This window comes from Poecilia latipinna, unplaced genomic scaffold (genome assembly GCF_001443285.1).
Source record: "Poecilia latipinna isolate Pla-1442-1.1 unplaced genomic scaffold, P_latipinna-1.0 Scaffold319, whole genome shotgun sequence".
Taxonomy (NCBI): Eukaryota; Metazoa; Chordata; class Actinopteri; order Cyprinodontiformes; family Poeciliidae; genus Poecilia; species Poecilia latipinna.
The window spans coordinates 35,122-52,617 of record NW_015112935.1 but is presented as its reverse complement, the minus strand read 5'-3'; the positions used below and the strand labels follow the sequence as shown (position 1 = coordinate 52,617).

At 36.7% G+C, this 17,496-nt stretch overlaps 1 protein-coding gene across 8 annotated transcripts in view; it reads right to left on the bottom strand.

Annotated features, from left to right (window-relative positions):
• Window positions 1–1,040: 1,040 nt before the first annotated feature.
• znf618 (zinc finger protein 618) overlaps window positions 1,041–17,496 on the bottom strand; it is a 45,228-nt gene continuing 28,772 nt past the window's right edge. For 4 of the 8 annotated variants that reach the window (XM_015034975.1, XM_015034978.1, XM_015034972.1 and 1 more), the window contains 11 exons: window positions 14,012–14,101; window positions 13,415–13,495; window positions 11,358–11,447; window positions 10,749–10,853; window positions 10,605–10,625; window positions 9,213–9,290; window positions 6,130–6,177; window positions 5,612–5,689; window positions 4,771–4,929; window positions 2,840–3,939; window positions 1,041–2,063 (listed from right to left, as the gene is read on the bottom strand). In XM_015034975.1, the coding sequence (XP_014890461.1) occupies window positions 1,524–2,063; window positions 2,840–3,939; window positions 4,771–4,929; window positions 5,612–5,689; window positions 6,130–6,177; window positions 9,213–9,290; window positions 10,605–10,625; window positions 10,749–10,853; window positions 11,358–11,447; window positions 13,415–13,495; window positions 14,012–14,101 (2,390 nt within the window). In that variant the 3' untranslated portion in view covers window positions 1,041–1,523. The remainder of the gene's footprint in view (window positions 2,064–2,839; window positions 3,940–4,770; window positions 4,930–5,611; window positions 5,690–6,129; window positions 6,178–9,212; window positions 9,291–10,604; window positions 10,626–10,748; window positions 10,854–11,357; window positions 11,448–13,414; window positions 13,496–14,011; window positions 14,102–17,496) is intronic. The other 4 variants (XM_015034976.1, XM_015034977.1, XM_015034979.1 and 1 more) reach the window with 4 other exon arrangements.

Here is a 17,496-nt window from a genome sequence, read left to right as displayed (position 1 = left end):
GACCTGTGTGCTGTATTAAAGCTTATTGCCTTAAAAATGGAAATCTATAGCTCAAAATAGGAAGACGATGTTTATAGTAGGATGATAAAACTGGGAAGCAACAATAAATAAACCAGCACACTTCCAATGGACTGTATTTTTCTTCTAAACGAGCTTCAAAAAAATAAAAATAAATACATATACATGCTGAAAAATGCCATTATGGAATAAACTCGTGCAAGCAAAGCTCACCAAGTGAATGATAAGCTGTTCTTTTGAGAGTCCAGGTACAATGTCTGAATCTAAAACAAAAGCATTGACGCTACTCGTCGATAGCGGGTGCAAAGTGATGTGGCATTCCTGAATTACCAGCATTTGTAACCATTAAGCTAGTGAAATCAACTGTAGGAGGTTTTTAAGCTATATGCTACCTGGGTTGTGCTGTTTTTAAAAACAATAAAACATTTTAAAAGTTATTATTTCATAATGTTATGGAATACATTTCAGGAGTAATCCAGCTCTAACAAGTACGACTGAACAATTTCATTAAAAGACGCAAAATGAAAAATATTCAATTGGATGCTTTCCTCTTTTAATCCTTCAACTTCTATTAATTTCAGATCTGTGCAAGTCCAACGGTTTGACTTGCATGTCAAGAAGCAACGAAAAAAACAATTTCAGCAATTTTCTTCACAGTTTGTAATTAAAAAGGAAAGCATCACATAAAATTAGTTACCTTCTCAGTTGAGAAAAAAATGCATGCAGTGCATGCAAATCCTCCAGCGCTACATTTTCTGGCCGTCAAAGCATCTGCAACGCTTAAGCTCCGTTTTCTGCCCATTGTCCGACGTCGACTAAGCTGAAGTTTTTTTTTCCATTTTAGGTGTGTTGTGTAAGAAAATCCTAAACCTAGTGCACCTAATTTTCAGAGGTGCAGTGGCAGTGAAGACTAACTACGTAATTCTTTCGTTGTACGCCCTAAATATACTGCTACAGTAGTTTGCCGTTATCTCCCTCCTGAACGGTTTTGAGAAGTAGGTTGTTTTGTTTTTTTGTTTTTTTCCAGAGGTGTGTAACAGTAGGCCGAAGCAGTGAGAGCTCTAATTACCTGAAAATGTTGTCAACCAGTGAGAGTAACAGCATCGTAGCCTTGTAGAGGTTTAATCATTAGGCTGGAGTAATTTAAATCACTGACTGTGACAGATGAAATTCTTCCTGCTCACACGTGCGTCTTAAACCAAGGGCAGCGCACCAAACAGGACTGTCTCGTCTTGTCAGAGATACCGTTCCACCCCTGCTCTTTGCTCTGTACTTTACATCAGCCCAGTCCTCACAAAATATATAAAAAGCCATTTAATTTTATATGTGTGTACAGTCTTTGCAGTGTGTGTGTGTATGCTTTTTTTTCTGTATTATTCTGCCTTGAGGAGTCTTTAGTTTTCTTACACACTGATGTTTACAGTTCATCTAAACCTACAGTACATAAATATTCAGTCATTGGTTGGATGATCGTTTGGTTGATTACGGACTGATGGGTTGCTTTTCTAACCCATATTGGAGCGAAGGAAAATGAGTTTGTTCATCTCCTCAGCAGTGACCTGCTGCCTCCTCTTCATTGCCAGACTTTGTTCACACACAGTCACACACTCACTGCGTATGCCCACCGCAGGCACGGCGAGAAGCCACAGCGCCAAGCGAGCGAGCTTGGGGAACTTCTCACTCACTGTCGAGCTCCAGTACTGAAAGAGGTCAGGTGTGCCTTGGACAAGTGGTTCGGCCAGGTACTGAAATATCTCTTGCCTAACTTGTCCCGGACCTTCGTCGTTCCCCGAAACCAGAGAGGAGCCTCTCGAGGGTCCGCCGTTGTTTCCAGCGCCATCTATACGGCTTATTTTCGGGGTGGGAGGGCCGTCTCCATCCCTCTCTTCTCCGCTAGAACCACCTCCACCGCTCAGACTTCCATCCCTGGTTTCAGCAGCCATTTCGCAGGCACGGGAAATGATGTCCTCGTGCTGGTAGGCTGGAACTGAACGCAGCTTGAGCTGTGGGTCCAGGACCATGGCTACCTGGTGGGCTCTTTCAACCTGCAGAGAGAGAAATATCACCGATTATTTGAATGAACACCAAACAGAATCATTCATAACCAATTATACAGCGTTCTGTACAGATATTCAGTGTTTTATTGGGGTGTTTTACAGACTAATACAAAGTTGACACGGTACATATTCATTTAAAATGTTTCCGAAAATGAAAAAAAAATTGAAATGCATTTATTTTCACACCCTCTGAGCCTCTTTTATGCAATACAGTTATTTAAGGTACGCCTCTACCGGCTTGTTTCAATCTTAAATAGATTTTTTTTTTGTTGTTGTTGTTTTTTGCAATTGTGCTTGTTCTTATTTGAAAAATAGCTCAAGTTCGGTGAGTTTTAACGGAGAGCAACTGTGAAAAGCAATTCTTAAGACATGCACGTGAATCCCAGATGCATGTAGACCTGGACTTTGATAGGATCATTTTAACATGTGAACATGCATTGATCTAAACTGTTCCATTGCAGCTCTGCTTGTACGTTTCGGGTAGCTTTACTGACCATGGTCTCTGTTTGGATTGAACAATTTATTATCTTTAAGGTTTTTCCTAAGAAGAGCATCCCCACAACATGATCCTATCACCACCAGTATAAATAATTTTGCAAGGTTCTGTATATCAGAGACACTAGTTCAATGAGATGAATCATTTTTTTTTCCTTTTTATCAATCTTAGAGTCTGACAGCTGTAATCTTTTATTAAATTTATTTATATTTTTTTCAGAAGAAAATACAGTTCAGGAAACAAGAAGGAAATATTATCAATTTTGTACCTTAAAGTTTTCCTTGAGGGCTTCAAGGAAATAGTGGCAGAGTTTGCTAGCGGTGCCAGTCCCAGCCTCCCCAGCTTTAGATGTGAAGAACTTCTCCAAGCGCAGATAGACAGGCAGTACTTGCTGTAGGGTTGGTCTCCTCTGGCTGCTCAGCTCCAGAGCTGCCAGGCGAAGAGGTGCCAGGAGACAAGCCAGGGTGCTTAGCAGATGTTTGTTAAGTCCTTGAAGAAGTGGCGCGGTGGACTTACTGCGGCCATAAGCCTCACAGATGTGTTCGAAGTGTGCGTGGACCTGCAGGAGGGCCTCTGCCATGCGGTCCCAGCATGGAGGTGTGGGGCATTGTGCAGGGGAGCCTTGTGTACTTTCCTCAGTTGTGCTTGTGGATGTGTTGAAGCACTGTTCCTCACGAAGGGCCAGCGTGGAAGAGGAGGCGATGTCTCTGCAGGTTGAGAGAAGCTCGGCTAACTCGTGAAGCCCTCGAGCCTGGAGGCTGCGTTTCCCGAGAACCGCCTGAACGACGGCGCCGAGCGAACACCCCGCACACCGCAAGCATATTCTCCCCCGCCCGCCGCTCCCCAGCGGCGACCCTGCGAATCCGGCTGCCCACAGTCGAGGCTCGGAGACGTACACGGTTCGAATGTCCGACATGACAAACTCAGACAGCACGTTCTGCACCCAGTGGTGAATCTGCTCGGGCCCCTCCCTCAGCTCCGCCTCCCTCACGCCGAGCACGTAACGTTTGAGGCGGGACCCCTCCACCTGGTAGGCTGTGAGCACGTAGCAGGCGTCTGGGCCAGAGGTCTGGGAGTGGCAGGTCACTGCGATGCCCAGCGAAGCATTGGAGCCCAGGGCACACGTGACTTTGACTTTCACTTGGTTGTACATGCGGGGGAGCTGGCGCAGTGCCAAGGCACTCATGTTGCCAAGAGCGTCGCGGGTGGAGTAGGCACCGTGACGAGCCCCTGTGTCCACAAGGGTCTGTGCCAGCTTCAGGAAGTCTTTGCTGTTTAGCACATTGAGCATGTTCAGATCAGAGCACATTACCCGTAATAGGCGCTCAGCCACCTGCTGTCTCTCCTTCTCAGGTAGCCCATTGTTCTCTGCCAGTTGAGTCAGATGGATTACCAGGGAAGAAGAAGAAAAAAAACAACAAAAAAAAACAGAAAAACAGAGATAATCAGTATTATTATTTGAAGTATTTGATGGCTTGATTCCAATATTTAACATGCTGGAAAAAAAAAAAACAAATGTGGCTGAAAATTTCCTGAAAATAATATGAAAAACATATAACATTACCAATATACTATACAAATATTAATGTCCCAATCCAACTTTGAATGCTGGATCTGAGTTCCTTACTAAAGTGCTCTCTCAAAAACACATGTTAACATATTTCCTGTGATTTGATGCCAGTTGCACCCATAGTGTTACAGGGTGAGCTGTGTTTTCCACGGCTAGTTTAAAAAAAAACAAACAAACAAAAAAAAACACGAACTTCTTTGGTGGTGCAAAAACTGCATTATAGGCGATAGTCAATGCATTGTTTATTTAGCTATTTAGTCTGGGTTAACAATCTAAGTGAAACTATAAAAGAGCTACTGTTACCATCAACTCTGTCTACGTTTCTTTAACATAGAAATAAACCCGGACCAGTGCATCTGCTTTGGATGATATTACATCAGAACATTAAAGACGCTTTTGTAACCTAGATAACCTCATGTTGGAACAGCACTTTAACTCTGTGCTGCAGAAACCTGTTGGCACTTAATTTAAAATTACTAGGGTTGGCACTGATAAAAATCTTAATCAGGATATCCCTAATACCAATACACTAGTATAGCTGTAGATATCAAAAGAAAGATGAAAGAGGGAGGGTTCATTTACATGTTATGTGCCTACACCCTTAGACTTAATGAGCTAGCAGTACTTACGGCTGAGTGTATGGTTCCTCTGAGAGATACTTTGAGGCTGGATTTGTATTTTCACTGAGGGATGGGCCTGAGCCTGGGACCCTCTCCACAGCTGCTCTTGAGGACCCGAAGCTGAAGAGGTTTTGGGAGAGTCCCCTTTGGTGTGGTTCTCATTATCAGCTGAAAATAGACAGATGGCAGAAAAAGCGTCTATCAATAGAGTACCTCTTGGGAAACCAGTAGCGAAACTGTAAAACAAAGGTACGAAAATTTAGGGATTAAAAAAAAAAACAGGAAAAGAAACATTAAAATTATGCGCTCCACAACCCTGACTCTTTAATAGATGAATCATCTTTCCAATCAGTGGTGTACATTTTTAAACTTCTGAGTGAGTGCTAAGCGTCTGCTCCTCTACAAGATCAAACTCAACTGTTTATGCCAGTCTCTAAAATTCATTAAAACCACTTAACTACAAACATAAATATTTAAGTGCATGGGTGCGAAATGGTTTGTTTACTGGCACAAAGCGGAAATACGCTGGAACGGAATGGACTGTTTGGGTGTAAACAAGGGTAAAAACCGGAAAACGTCCCACAGCCAAACAAAAGACACGCAGCTGATTAAGTGTGTGATTCTCAAAGTATTTTTCAACAAGACAAAGACCACAGCAGCTTCAGGTCCAGATCTGCAACAACCCTTATTACAATCTCTTTCTTAAAACTCAGCATTAATATTGAGCACAACTTTAAAAAAAAAAAAAAAAAAGACTAAACCTCAAACCTCGTTGCCAATGAGGACTTGTGCACATTATTCATTTGTCTCGGTGCTAAGCTCAAGGCTTAATCTGTATTCGTAAACTCACCAGCGTGCGACTGCATGTGCTCCAGGAGGTTGTTGTAGAACTGGAACTGGATGCCACAGGCACCACAAGTGTAGGGCTCTAAAAAGATCACAACGCCCAAAAGACTGTTGACTCTTTGTCATCAGAATAATAAAAAATACTGTGCATTTGTCAACCTGGCTAATATTTCCTGTTTTATGAAATTTATTTCCCTTGATCTGTCATGGATTGATCAAATTCAGTTCAACTGTCATATGATGATGTTTAGGGTGTTTGCAGGTTACTGTGATTCAAGACAAAATCTCATCCAACATAGAAGCCCCTCCTTATTCTGTTAGTACTTTGGGCTATTTTAGTCTTTAGTAATTGACTCTATGAAAGCAAAAAAAAAAAATAAATAAATAAATAAATAAATAAATAAATAACAAAAAAAACAGCATTTACATCTTAACTTAAACAAAAAAAAAAAAAAAAAAAAATTGGAAAGTTGGAGTCCAGAAGAATAGCACAATGTTTTAATTTTTGGCACTATTACTTACTTTGTGATGTAGAGAAGGTGGTGGCCACCAGAGGGCTCGGAGTTCCTGCTGACAAGAGGAAAGGGAAGGATTTAAAGCTACAGACACTGTGGTGCAGGCCTTTCTGCATCACTCTTTCCCTTTCTTCATTAAATCTGTCCAACTCCAGATTCTCTGCTTCTATTTTTGCAACAATAATCCAGGGTGGACTTATTCAAAAACAGGAGTATCAAATAACAAAAGGGTGTAAATGCTTTTTTTTTTTTTTTTTAAGCAAAAACCAAAGGCCTTTTCATAAAACATGAAAAGGCCTTCATCTTTAGAGCTATAAAGGCTAGTCGCAGCATCATCAGGGATGCTTTGATATAGTGTAGCTAAAGCCTGTACGGTCAGCTTTAATCTTAGACCCTATAACTGCAGTCGCAAATAGCCTATAATCATGCTACCAAATTTAAACTTCCAAGTCCACACAAGCAATAATAATGCTAAGCTAATAATCTTCATCACTGTGTGTTTTGGTCTGGTTGCTTTTACATGATTATATGGCAACTAATATTTTAATTAGCGATCACTACACAAACAAAAACAAAACCTTCTTTTAAATATCCAAAATTTGGCAACACTTTCCCTCAAAATGAACTTCGCCGAGCTTTTACCTGCAAGCGTCTTTGCAAAAAGATGAGAGGTTATTATACGACGCTGCTTTGTAAATAGGAATTTATTGCAGTGAAACGATGGACTAGCTCAGGCAGCTGTGGAAATCCTTGAGCTGCTGGGATGATTTGCTAATCCCTGGACTTCTATTCTATTTTGGTTACAGATCCCAAAACAGTCATTTTCTGTCATAATTGTTATGATCCAAGCTCCCAGGATTATTTATTGTTTGGCAATAGAAACTGCCTTATTTTCTACATTTAAAAATAAGTAAATGCAATGGTTAAGACAGCCTCTTATTAGCCAATCCCTGCTCAATTAAATGGGAGTATAGAAAACCTAACAATCCCTTGGGATGTTTTTTTTTTTCCCCCCTCTCTTTTTTCCTCCCATGAACTCACAAAAATAAAGATTAATGCTTTCTGAGTTCTTCATGTACATCTAGTTTTGGTTTGACAATTTATTTTGGTTTTCACTTTTACTTTCTAAATTATGCCTTGGGATGTCTGCTGGAACTCCAGGGGGCTTCTGTTGATGAGCTTTGTGCAGCCAGGCAATTTTATGTTATTAGGATGCTGTTTTTTTTTAGTTTAATACGTTCTAGATTAAGATCGTATATACAAAATTTACTTTATAGCATATGTAGTCTTCTGGTTTGATCATAATATACTCACACAGTAACACTTTGAATGGTTGGCTTGTATTAGGTTTTGTGTCAAATTAAAAAGCACCATATTAAAATAAGCAGGTAATGAACATACTTTTTAAAAATAAAATTATACATTTTTGTATTAAAATGTTTTTTTTAATTGACCTGATGCAACATTCTAAATCCTAAATTTCATGTCTGCATCAGCTGCAAGTTAAAAATCAACAAAATTAACAAAAATAAATCTTCCGTCTGCATGTAATTAATCTTCGTGTGTTATTATGTGTAAATTGAGTTACTGAAATAAAATAATGTTTTAATAATTTTTTTTTTCAAATGCATCTGAAAGTATTTTTAGATGCTTATTATTAGTTATATGCAAATTCTATCCAATTTTATGCTTTCTGAAAATTTATGACCAATTTTAAGTCTTTCTAATGTGTTATAGTTCATAATTTTTTTATTTATTTTTTTCATGGTTAGGGTTTGGAAGTCAAGCTTTAATTCAAACAACAGTTTTCAGTCTTTGTCTCGTATGAAAACTTTCTCATTAGGGTATTTGGCATGTCCGTATGTGACAGTTTAGGTCAAGTCATTGAAAATTATTTCAACAGAAAAATCTTCCCAAATAGATAAAGTTGACAAACGCTGAGCTTCTGCAAAGACATTCTTAAAGCTCTGACCTCAAACCTCAGGAAAATATGTGGTTCATGCTTCGGTGCCAGGACACAAACCGATTTAAATGAACTGCATCAACTCTGCCAAAAAAAGAGTAATCAAAGACTCAAACAGGGTTACGCTAAAATCTGGTTAATCGCTACAAGAAGCATGTAGTCAAATGGCAGAAAGACATTTAGCCAAATATTAGAGGCGGTGTAAATATATTTTTGGAGTCTGCGATTTTTGTCCTGCGTGCATAAGAAGAAAGTCCAATATAAATTCAAACTTGTGCATCAACATTTTACTTTTTGTGCAGTGGAAACTAAACACTAAAAACTACAAGTATAAAAATACTGGTCTAACTCCAGTCCAGACTTGTTCCCCAATGAGTAAAATATAAATGATTCAGTGCAAACTATTTTAGAGATAAATTGCAAAAATTAAGGAATGTTACTTTTAATAATAATATTAAGATTAAAATGCAACAGTTTTCCTTAGCTGTTCACTTCTGAACCGAGACTGTTGTTAAAATCAGTAGTGATGCAATAAGAGTGGTAAAACACACCCTGGTGCAAGCTATTTTTAAACATGTGGTTAGCATCTATTTTAAAAAGAGTAAACATTTAAAAATAACATTTCTCAAATTCAAAACTGGATGTTGTCTTGCTGCTTGTACTACTCTGAAACGAATGCCGACTTTAAATGTTTTGCACATCATTGCACTCTAATTTATGATGCATTGTTTTTCACCAACCATTTTCTACTAGAAGAGAGTTACGCAGTTCTGTTTGAAAATCTGGGGTAATATAAAGTAGCTGTTTATAAAAGCATGATTTTCAAAAGCATCTCTAGTTTCATGATCAGAGTGGGGAGATGAAAAATATTATTTTCAGCTCTCAGAATTGAGTTTTATATAGTAACAATTGATGCGAGGTAGGTCACTCAAACCTCTATACACAGACTCCATTTCAATTTTCAGCCCAGCAAAGAGTAGCAAAACAATATCTGCTGAGAGCGTCTGAAGCCGACAGAAACAAATATCTGCTTAGTAAAACATAAAAACACATCTCCCACTTTGAGCAGAAATAATACATTTCCATGCACAGTTAGAAATGCACTAAACAAGACACTAAGTGCTTACCACTTGAGTTCTGCGAACTGTTTGTATCAACCAAACTGGTCTGAATCGCGCTCTCTAATTTCCGTCTAAATGGGCTGTCTACAAGGGAAAAACAGGAGAAACAATAAGTGGCATACTCATAAAAAAAAACAAGTGACCTGCGCATAAAAAAACACAAAAAGGGCAAAAATATTTTAAATTCAAGCTACGAACACCCACAACTATTAGGTTGAAGCAAAATTAATGGCATGCAGTGTACATTTAATTTTAATCTGCAGCATTGAAATCAATCATACTGACAGGTTTGAATAAGGATCCAAATGGTCATATTACATTTAAATATGGGTTTAATTCTGCCTATTCGTTTCATCTTTTTGACCCACTTCTACGAAGCGAGTGTGTGCCGTGCTTTAAATAGGCTGAGTGCTTCTTAGCAGAAAGATAGGTTGGGGAGGTGGGGGATGGTGTGGCAAGGCGAAATGAGACTCAAAAATTGCACTACCATTTGAGAATTTGTCAATTTTTGCTAACCTAAAAACGATGATTGTTGACTTTTTATTTTGCATCTTTTTTTTTATCTTTTGTGTTAAAATTCCTTTGCTTATTTTAGTTACACGAATGGCCAAGAGCATTTGCTGTCTATTTTTTACAAGATCATTTCACAAGAGCAAAGCAACTTTGCTTTTTCTGCATATATTTAAAGTGAAATCCAGCAAAAGGGGTTTAAACCCCCAGGATGATATGATACAAATAAGGACGCCCCGATACCAGGTATTATACCAGGGCTCTAGTATATTTAATGAGAGGTATCAAAGTCCACAACTAACTTAATCCTCTGTACTTGTTATTGGTGTAACATGTATAATTTTGTTACACATAAATCAAATCTAAAATACCGGTAAATAAAAATCATAGCCAAATCTGTATTACAGTCCCTCCACACGTCTTCCTGATATTGTGGGAGGAGTCTTTGTCTTGCAATTCCAAAGTTGTTGGTTCAATTCAAGCTTTATCCCCAAATTGCCAAGTCCGTATATGAATGTGTGCGTGTTTTCACTGTTAAGCGCTTTCATTGTGACTAGAAAAGTGAAGCATAAATTCTAACAAATCTATGCATTATAACAAATCTTTACACTGATAATGATTATGAAAAGAGAATGGAGGCTAAAATGTTTGATGAAATAATGAAAAAAATCACAACCCCCACCGGACAACTCAATATTAGCGACAGTTTGTATTGTTTTTTTTTTTTTTTTTATTTTTGCAAAAACATTTTCCTGGTATGGTAAGGATGAATGTTTTTGTCATTAGGCTCAAAATGAAATTAAATAAATCTTTGTTAATATACTGTTAGCTTTATACAAATCTGAATGCTCTCTCTTATGTGTAGCATCAAAATAAAATAAAACTTACTGCTCAGCGCTTTGCTCAGACCTGTAATTCGGAAGGAAACAGACAAAAATCATTCTGAGTTTGAAGCTTTGTTCAGAAGGGTATTATTCGTCCAACTTCACATAGCAATAAACAAAAACGTCACAAAATAAGCCCCATACTTACTTTTTATCTTATTAGCTTGGCTGTGGCTAAATTTGCTCATGTCCAGGGTACCACATTCTTGTACACGTGAAGTCTTCAAATCAAATGACCCTATAACAAAAGTATCTGGGAGTCATATACACACCAATGTAAGACTTAGATGCTCTATATGTTCATAGAGCATCTGATAGTAAAGCAGTATAACTGCAAACTCCTACAATATATTAGATAATAAAGCAATGTAACTGTTTAGTGAGAAGATTCCTTTTTACAAAGGTAGTTTGTGAATTTTTTTTCATCTGGAACTTAATTAATTAATGCTTTATGATTAAAGTCAAAACTTGGCAGACTTCAAGCCACCATTAAACCCGACGAGGCACAAATAAACTAATCAAACTGTTCTTATTTGGTTTAATTTCCTCATTTTTTCTTAGTAATTGAACATGTCAACATCATCTTACTTGTATTGAAGTAAAAAAAAAAAAAAAAAAAAAAATTACGGTACATTTATAGGGATATTCCACAAAGCTGCAATGTAAAAACAATATTTTTCCACCATTCCTCTAATTTGCTCTAAATGAAATTTTAGTTGCATGAAGTTTTTTGGCTTGGTGCTGCAATCAGACTCACCCAATGGTGTATGAAGAGCAACATGCTCCTGGTATGGGTTGAAGTATTTGTACTGCTTCCCACAGAACTCACAAACATAGCTCCCAGTTTCTGGAGATGAAAATAAACACAATTAACTTGTTAATTACTCCAATAAATACAGAAACAATCACATTTGCCATCAGGAGAAAGAGGAAATAAGAGACTAAAATAACACTGGTGATTATGTTTGAAGAGCAGACTTTGTGTTAAGCAGTGACTGTCCCCTCATACAGGTGCATTTAATTTAACAAAAATATCACTGAAAATTATCATTTCAATATGTATTTTTATTTATTTCAATAATTCAATTCAAAAAGTGAAACTCATTTTAAATAGATGTATTACACACAGGGATATAATATGGGAAATGATTTGTTTAAAGTTGATGTTTAAGGCTTAAACCTAATGAAAACAACAAATTCAATTTCTCACAAAAAAGTTATATTATATAAAACTAATAAAAATGATTTAAACCTTGTCACTGCCAAACGCTTACATGTCAGACACTGACATGTCTGTAAGGACACCGGTGTCAGTCAAGAAGCTGATACAGAATCTCCGTCTGATGGCTTTTATCAGAGAAAAGTTATTTTTTTCAATTCAGTTGGAAATCAAGGTCCTAGGAGTCTAGACTAAATATGGAGATGTACAGAATTTAAATTGTCTGAGGTCCACTTTGAAATTTCCTCAATCAGTGATTGGTTTGGGGAGCAAACTTGTGTTGGTCCACAGTATTTTATCAAATCACCAGCCACCAAACTGGAAAAGTGGGCTGGCACTTTCCACCAGCCCACTTTACAAAACTATTAATACCTTTTTTAGGGAAGAATCTCTTGTGTACTGTCAGGAGGAAGATGAGAGACATCAGAGTCAGCAATGTAGAGCAAACGAAGGCCGCTACAACTCAATCTGGGCTTCCTTAACTCCGCAGCGGAGCTACAGGATGATCACATCCAAGCCATGCCACACTAATGCAGTAAATCATGCAAAAGAGGGTTGGAACAAGACCAACAACAGGGCCTGTACTGTATTATGCAGTGCATGGACATGCTTTTCTTAATGCTAAAATTTTGCTTCATCAAACAGAATCTTTTTGTCAATCTTCTGTAACATTTCACTTTTCTCAGAATTTTTTTTTTTTTAGGACCCCTAACATAATTCACCAAAATTAACAAACACTTGAAATACATCATGATATGTATAAAGAATTGATAAAAAATTAGCTTCACTTTTTGAATTAATACGGTTAAAGTCATGCGTACAGGATCAAATTTATACATACATCCCTAATAATGCTGGAATAAATGTAACAATGCTGAGGATCAACTGTGTACAAGATCCAGGTATGGGTTTGGTTGGATATTTGAACAATCATTTTGTTCTCTGATTAAAGCCTATTTTACACATTTGGGAATAACCTGCTAAAGAGAATGGCAAGCTACATTTAACATAAAATGAGAATTTGTTGTTTCATCATGCTTCAGTAAATCCATGTTCTAAAAGTCTTCTGTGGAAACACTCATCCTCAGCTGGTATGTAGGTGTTTAACAGGGCACCAGTGGTTGATTAGCTAGGACATGCTAGCAGGGTAAACCTGCTAAGCACTACAAATAAAATTCTTATTGCTGATTCTATGTTAAACTCTCTATGCACATTTTACTTGTCCAGTCAACAAGACAAGATTCTACAACATCTCTGCACAATAAATGAGTCAATCATCCAATTTAACTTGGGAGCATGTTGGCTAAAACCGACTGCCGACATGTAGCACCTGGCAATTCAAATTAAATCAACTAAAAAGAACATTGGAAACAGAAAATGATCTAAAATGTACTTAAAAAGTTAGAAACTATAGATAATAGTAACCGAAAAACTTGGGTAGGACCTTTTCTGATGGTTTACACTGACTGGAAAATAGGTTTGGGTTTGTAGTGTGCGATTTGTTATGTGACTTTTTAAAACGTAACAAAAAGAAAAGCAATTTTGAGAACCATAGTAGCCTATGTTTAAACAAACTACGAGTACTTCAGTCTTACTTGGTCCAATTTTCTGATAGGGTTCAATAGGCTCCTCCTCTTTAAGGCCATCAACAGGTAGAACCACCTGCTCATACGGATCTGAGAGAGACGGAAACATAAGCACTGACATGCTGGTGGTATTCTTAAGTAATACAAAAAACAGTAGATTATGTTTTAATCTGCTCTTCACTAATGCTTCATGACATTAGCTAAGAGGCATTATTTACTTAGTAGCATAATAATAAAAATGTCATCAATGCTAATAACTGAATTACAGAATGCAGCTATTAGGGGTCTTTTTTTATTTTTTTACCAATGCAACAATATACCATTTGTCTATAATTTTTTAAACTCCACACTGCACTCTGAAAACAGATATCCAGGCATTGTGACTAAACAATAACATTCTTGATAAAAGTTTGCAAGAGATATAAAAACTAACATTTGAGGGAAAATATAAACTAAGGCATATAGCACAATACACAATGAGAGAGTTGCAAACATAACTGAATCAAGAGGTCCAAATGAGGAGCTTAACTCTACTGGTTTCATTATCAGACCTCAGGTTTCAAAGACAATCATATTTTTGATGTAACTTCTAAAACTTGAGGTTACCATCCACTGCGTGCAGGTCACGGTGCTCCTGGAAACAGCTGTAGTATTTGTACTTCTTGCCACAGATGTCACAAGAGTAACGGAAGCTACCTGCAAATGAACAGAAGAGAAGCAAAGTTTATATTTTCCAACGTAAGTTCAGCTAGACAGACGATTTCAATTGCTGTAATGTTTACATTTAAGAGACAAAAAACAATGAAGAATGAATTATGGGTCAATAATCACCAGCCGGCAGCAACAGATATGTTTCTGCATTTTAAATATAAGAAAACAGGAATGTTACATGCAAAGAAGGTGCAATACATACACAGGAGTTTCTACATAAAAACCCCAGCGTACTATAAGCCTGGCGGGCTACCAGGCTTTACTTGGCCCCCCACCAGGTTAAGCTCTGTCTTAAGTAGTTGTTTTTTTTATACACCAGTAACAGAGAGAGTAAAGATGGATTAAGCGAGGGTTATAGTTGACACGTTGGTCTCTCTTCACCAGTGATTCACAAATCAGTCTTAGACAGAACCATAAAAAATGATTTATGTTCTGCTTTCAGTCTTTCTTCAGTGGAGAAAGATGCATGCATCACAGAGATTAAATTAAATCACACAGAAAGAGGAATCTGATGATAAAATGAAAACTCAATGACATGGCTGGCAAATTTTTGTAAAAAAAAACATTGAAGAAGAAAAAAAAAACATGACGTGCCTTTATCCTACAAGAGTGATCTGTAAACTGCTTTATATGAAAGGCAGAACCTGACTGATGTAGAATATTGTTTGTTAAAGTTAAAATCAATAAGCTTCAAAGACTTTACGATGTCATAAAAGTCAGCTTAAAATAGATATACGTAGATGCAAGCAAACCCATATGCCAATAACAGCAACATTTTAATATATAAATGCTGTATTAAGTGCAAACAAAACATGAAAAAGGTTCAAATATTTGCAATGTGTTTCCAAGAGAAACCGATGCAAACAGAAAAGCATAACGCAGCAAGATAAAATCTAATTCTAACTATATCTCTTCAACAGAGGAAGGTTTATTCTTCTCTCGATAATTAAATATCAGACTTATTTTTCCCGTGATGTTGCTTTTCCCCTGGAAAGCAACATTCATGTGGCTTATATCATTTGACAATTAGGCAACAAATTACATTTTTTTCCATAATTTCTATACTGGGAGTGTTAATGACAATTTTTGGATTTTATTTGAGTTTGACTATTTCCGATTTTAACCGATTCAATTTTTTAAACAAGAACTATTAAATATAAGAAAAGAAAAAGTGCTACAGATTCTTTGATACAGGCATTAGCTTTAAATCGGACGAAAGATGAAGGAATAATAGGATTATCTCCACTCATTATGTCCCTTACCTTTATCTGATCTTTAATAAACTCAAAACCAAGGGCTTTGAAGTATATTGAAGCCTTTTATGGACTAAAAAATAAGGGGTTCCATAGTTTAGATGCATTTAATAAAAAATAAAATAAAATAAATTAAATTTTCACCTTTTTAACTGCCAATAACTGATTATGGTTGCTTAAAGTAAAAAACATAAATAAATAAAAAATCTGATTTGAACTGTGAATTTGCCAGACTTTTTCAACTCTTCAACACTTTGAAAATTCAAACATGTTTTTCCAAAATATTACTTTAATATTTTGTTCCCAGAATAAATATGAAAACAAAAATATGAATGTCAACATAACTACACTTTTCTTCACAATACAAAAGTTAACACCTGAGCTATACAACAACTAAAATCCATAATAAAGCCCAGAACAAAAAATGTAAGGTTTTAATATTATTTCCCCCTCCAATTAACACAAGGTTATTTTACAAAAATTAGATGACTTCGTTGACTTGTCAGCCTAATAAAAGCTCAAATAAGATGGTTCTAGACACAGGCGAGGCCAAATTCATAGTAAATCAACAACGGGGTAAACAAGACAAATAATTGGTTATGGAAGCCTGAATCTCTGTAGATGGGGTTTCTCTTCATTGTCAGTCTTCTGTAAATCAAATGTCGCAAAACGGTTTTAAAGCAAAATCCAAACTAATCTAATCATACTATATTTTAGCAGTTTGGCAGCCTACTTCCCTTTTTAGACTTCAACCATCCAAAACGCAGAGATTTGTGCTTTCTTGTGATTCAGCAACCCCAACCACTCATGTACAAACATGATACATTGGCATCTCCCTTTGTTCTGCACCCACTCAAACACAGAATCAATACATCATCACGAGAAACGGCAGCTAATTTGATCAAGTGGAGTTTGTAGCTGATGATTTGTTTCAGTCCCCTCGGTAAATAGCAGAATAAACAATGAACACCACAGCTGACAAGAATGCTAATGTGAATGTAAGAACTGTTCTGCTATTTTGTAATTCAAATACCACAAATGTAAACTATTCGGTTTGTAAAATGTTCAGTTGGCTGGCAAAAAAGCCTCCATCCTCCTGTATAATTAATGCAAAAATATTTTCTATTGCATTTCACAAGACCCTAAAATATTATCCATCCTGAGTTGCAGCCAGCCCATAAAAGTCTTTATGAAGCACATACCCTAAAATAAAAGGCTGAGAATAAGCCCATTATTCAACTTGTCAGAAGGCTTTAAGTCAAGGTTATTGTATTCAACAGGTTATTTAAAAATGAGTAAGGGGGAATAATTTTAAAAAGACTTTTCATGCAGAGATAAATTACCCGAGATAAATGGATTAAGGTTGTGCTATGCTGTCTTCTGGCTGTCAAAACAATGGGGACATTATTTTATGTCTGGTTTTTTATTATTTAATTAGCTGATTGATTTATAATAACCTGACTTTTGAAATTTCTCCAAAGAAAATCATTCTGTGCCACCATAGCAACGCCAAACAGGCAGAGATCTATAATTTTAACAGCTAGCACCTGAAATTGGCTATTATTGACAAAAACGGTCAAGGTTTGCAATAATGATCGCATGTCTCAAAGGGATTATTAAAGAACTGATCATTAGAGAATTGTAGCCTGTGTCCAAAATGAAGTGCGGTCTGCCCACCTCTGTGTGAGTGCAAAGCAACAGAAGCTGAAAAAAGTCATTATGGTCAAACAATTCCAATTCACTGTCATTGTAAAACGCTTAAAAAAAAAAAAAAACATAACTTCGTTTTGATTAGTTAAAAACTGCTTTTAGACAGTATTTATACAGGTAAGCAGATAGACTGAACACGGCGGGCGGCTGAGTAGTTGATTCCTAGAGTGTAAGTGTAGCTTTATGGACGAACCGCACATTTCCCACATATTCTTTTGTATTTTTATGTATTCGAAGGTGAATACACAAACTAAAAGCTGGTGTATAGACATTTTTTTCTAAAGTTATTTGTGAGCTAGTCTCTTTATTATTAACTTGAATATAATTTCAGATTTGTGTATAAATTTTCTTCAGGTTAACGTAGAAAGTGAGCTATTATTGTTACAGGTTAATTTTCTAAACTACAAAAAAAAAAAA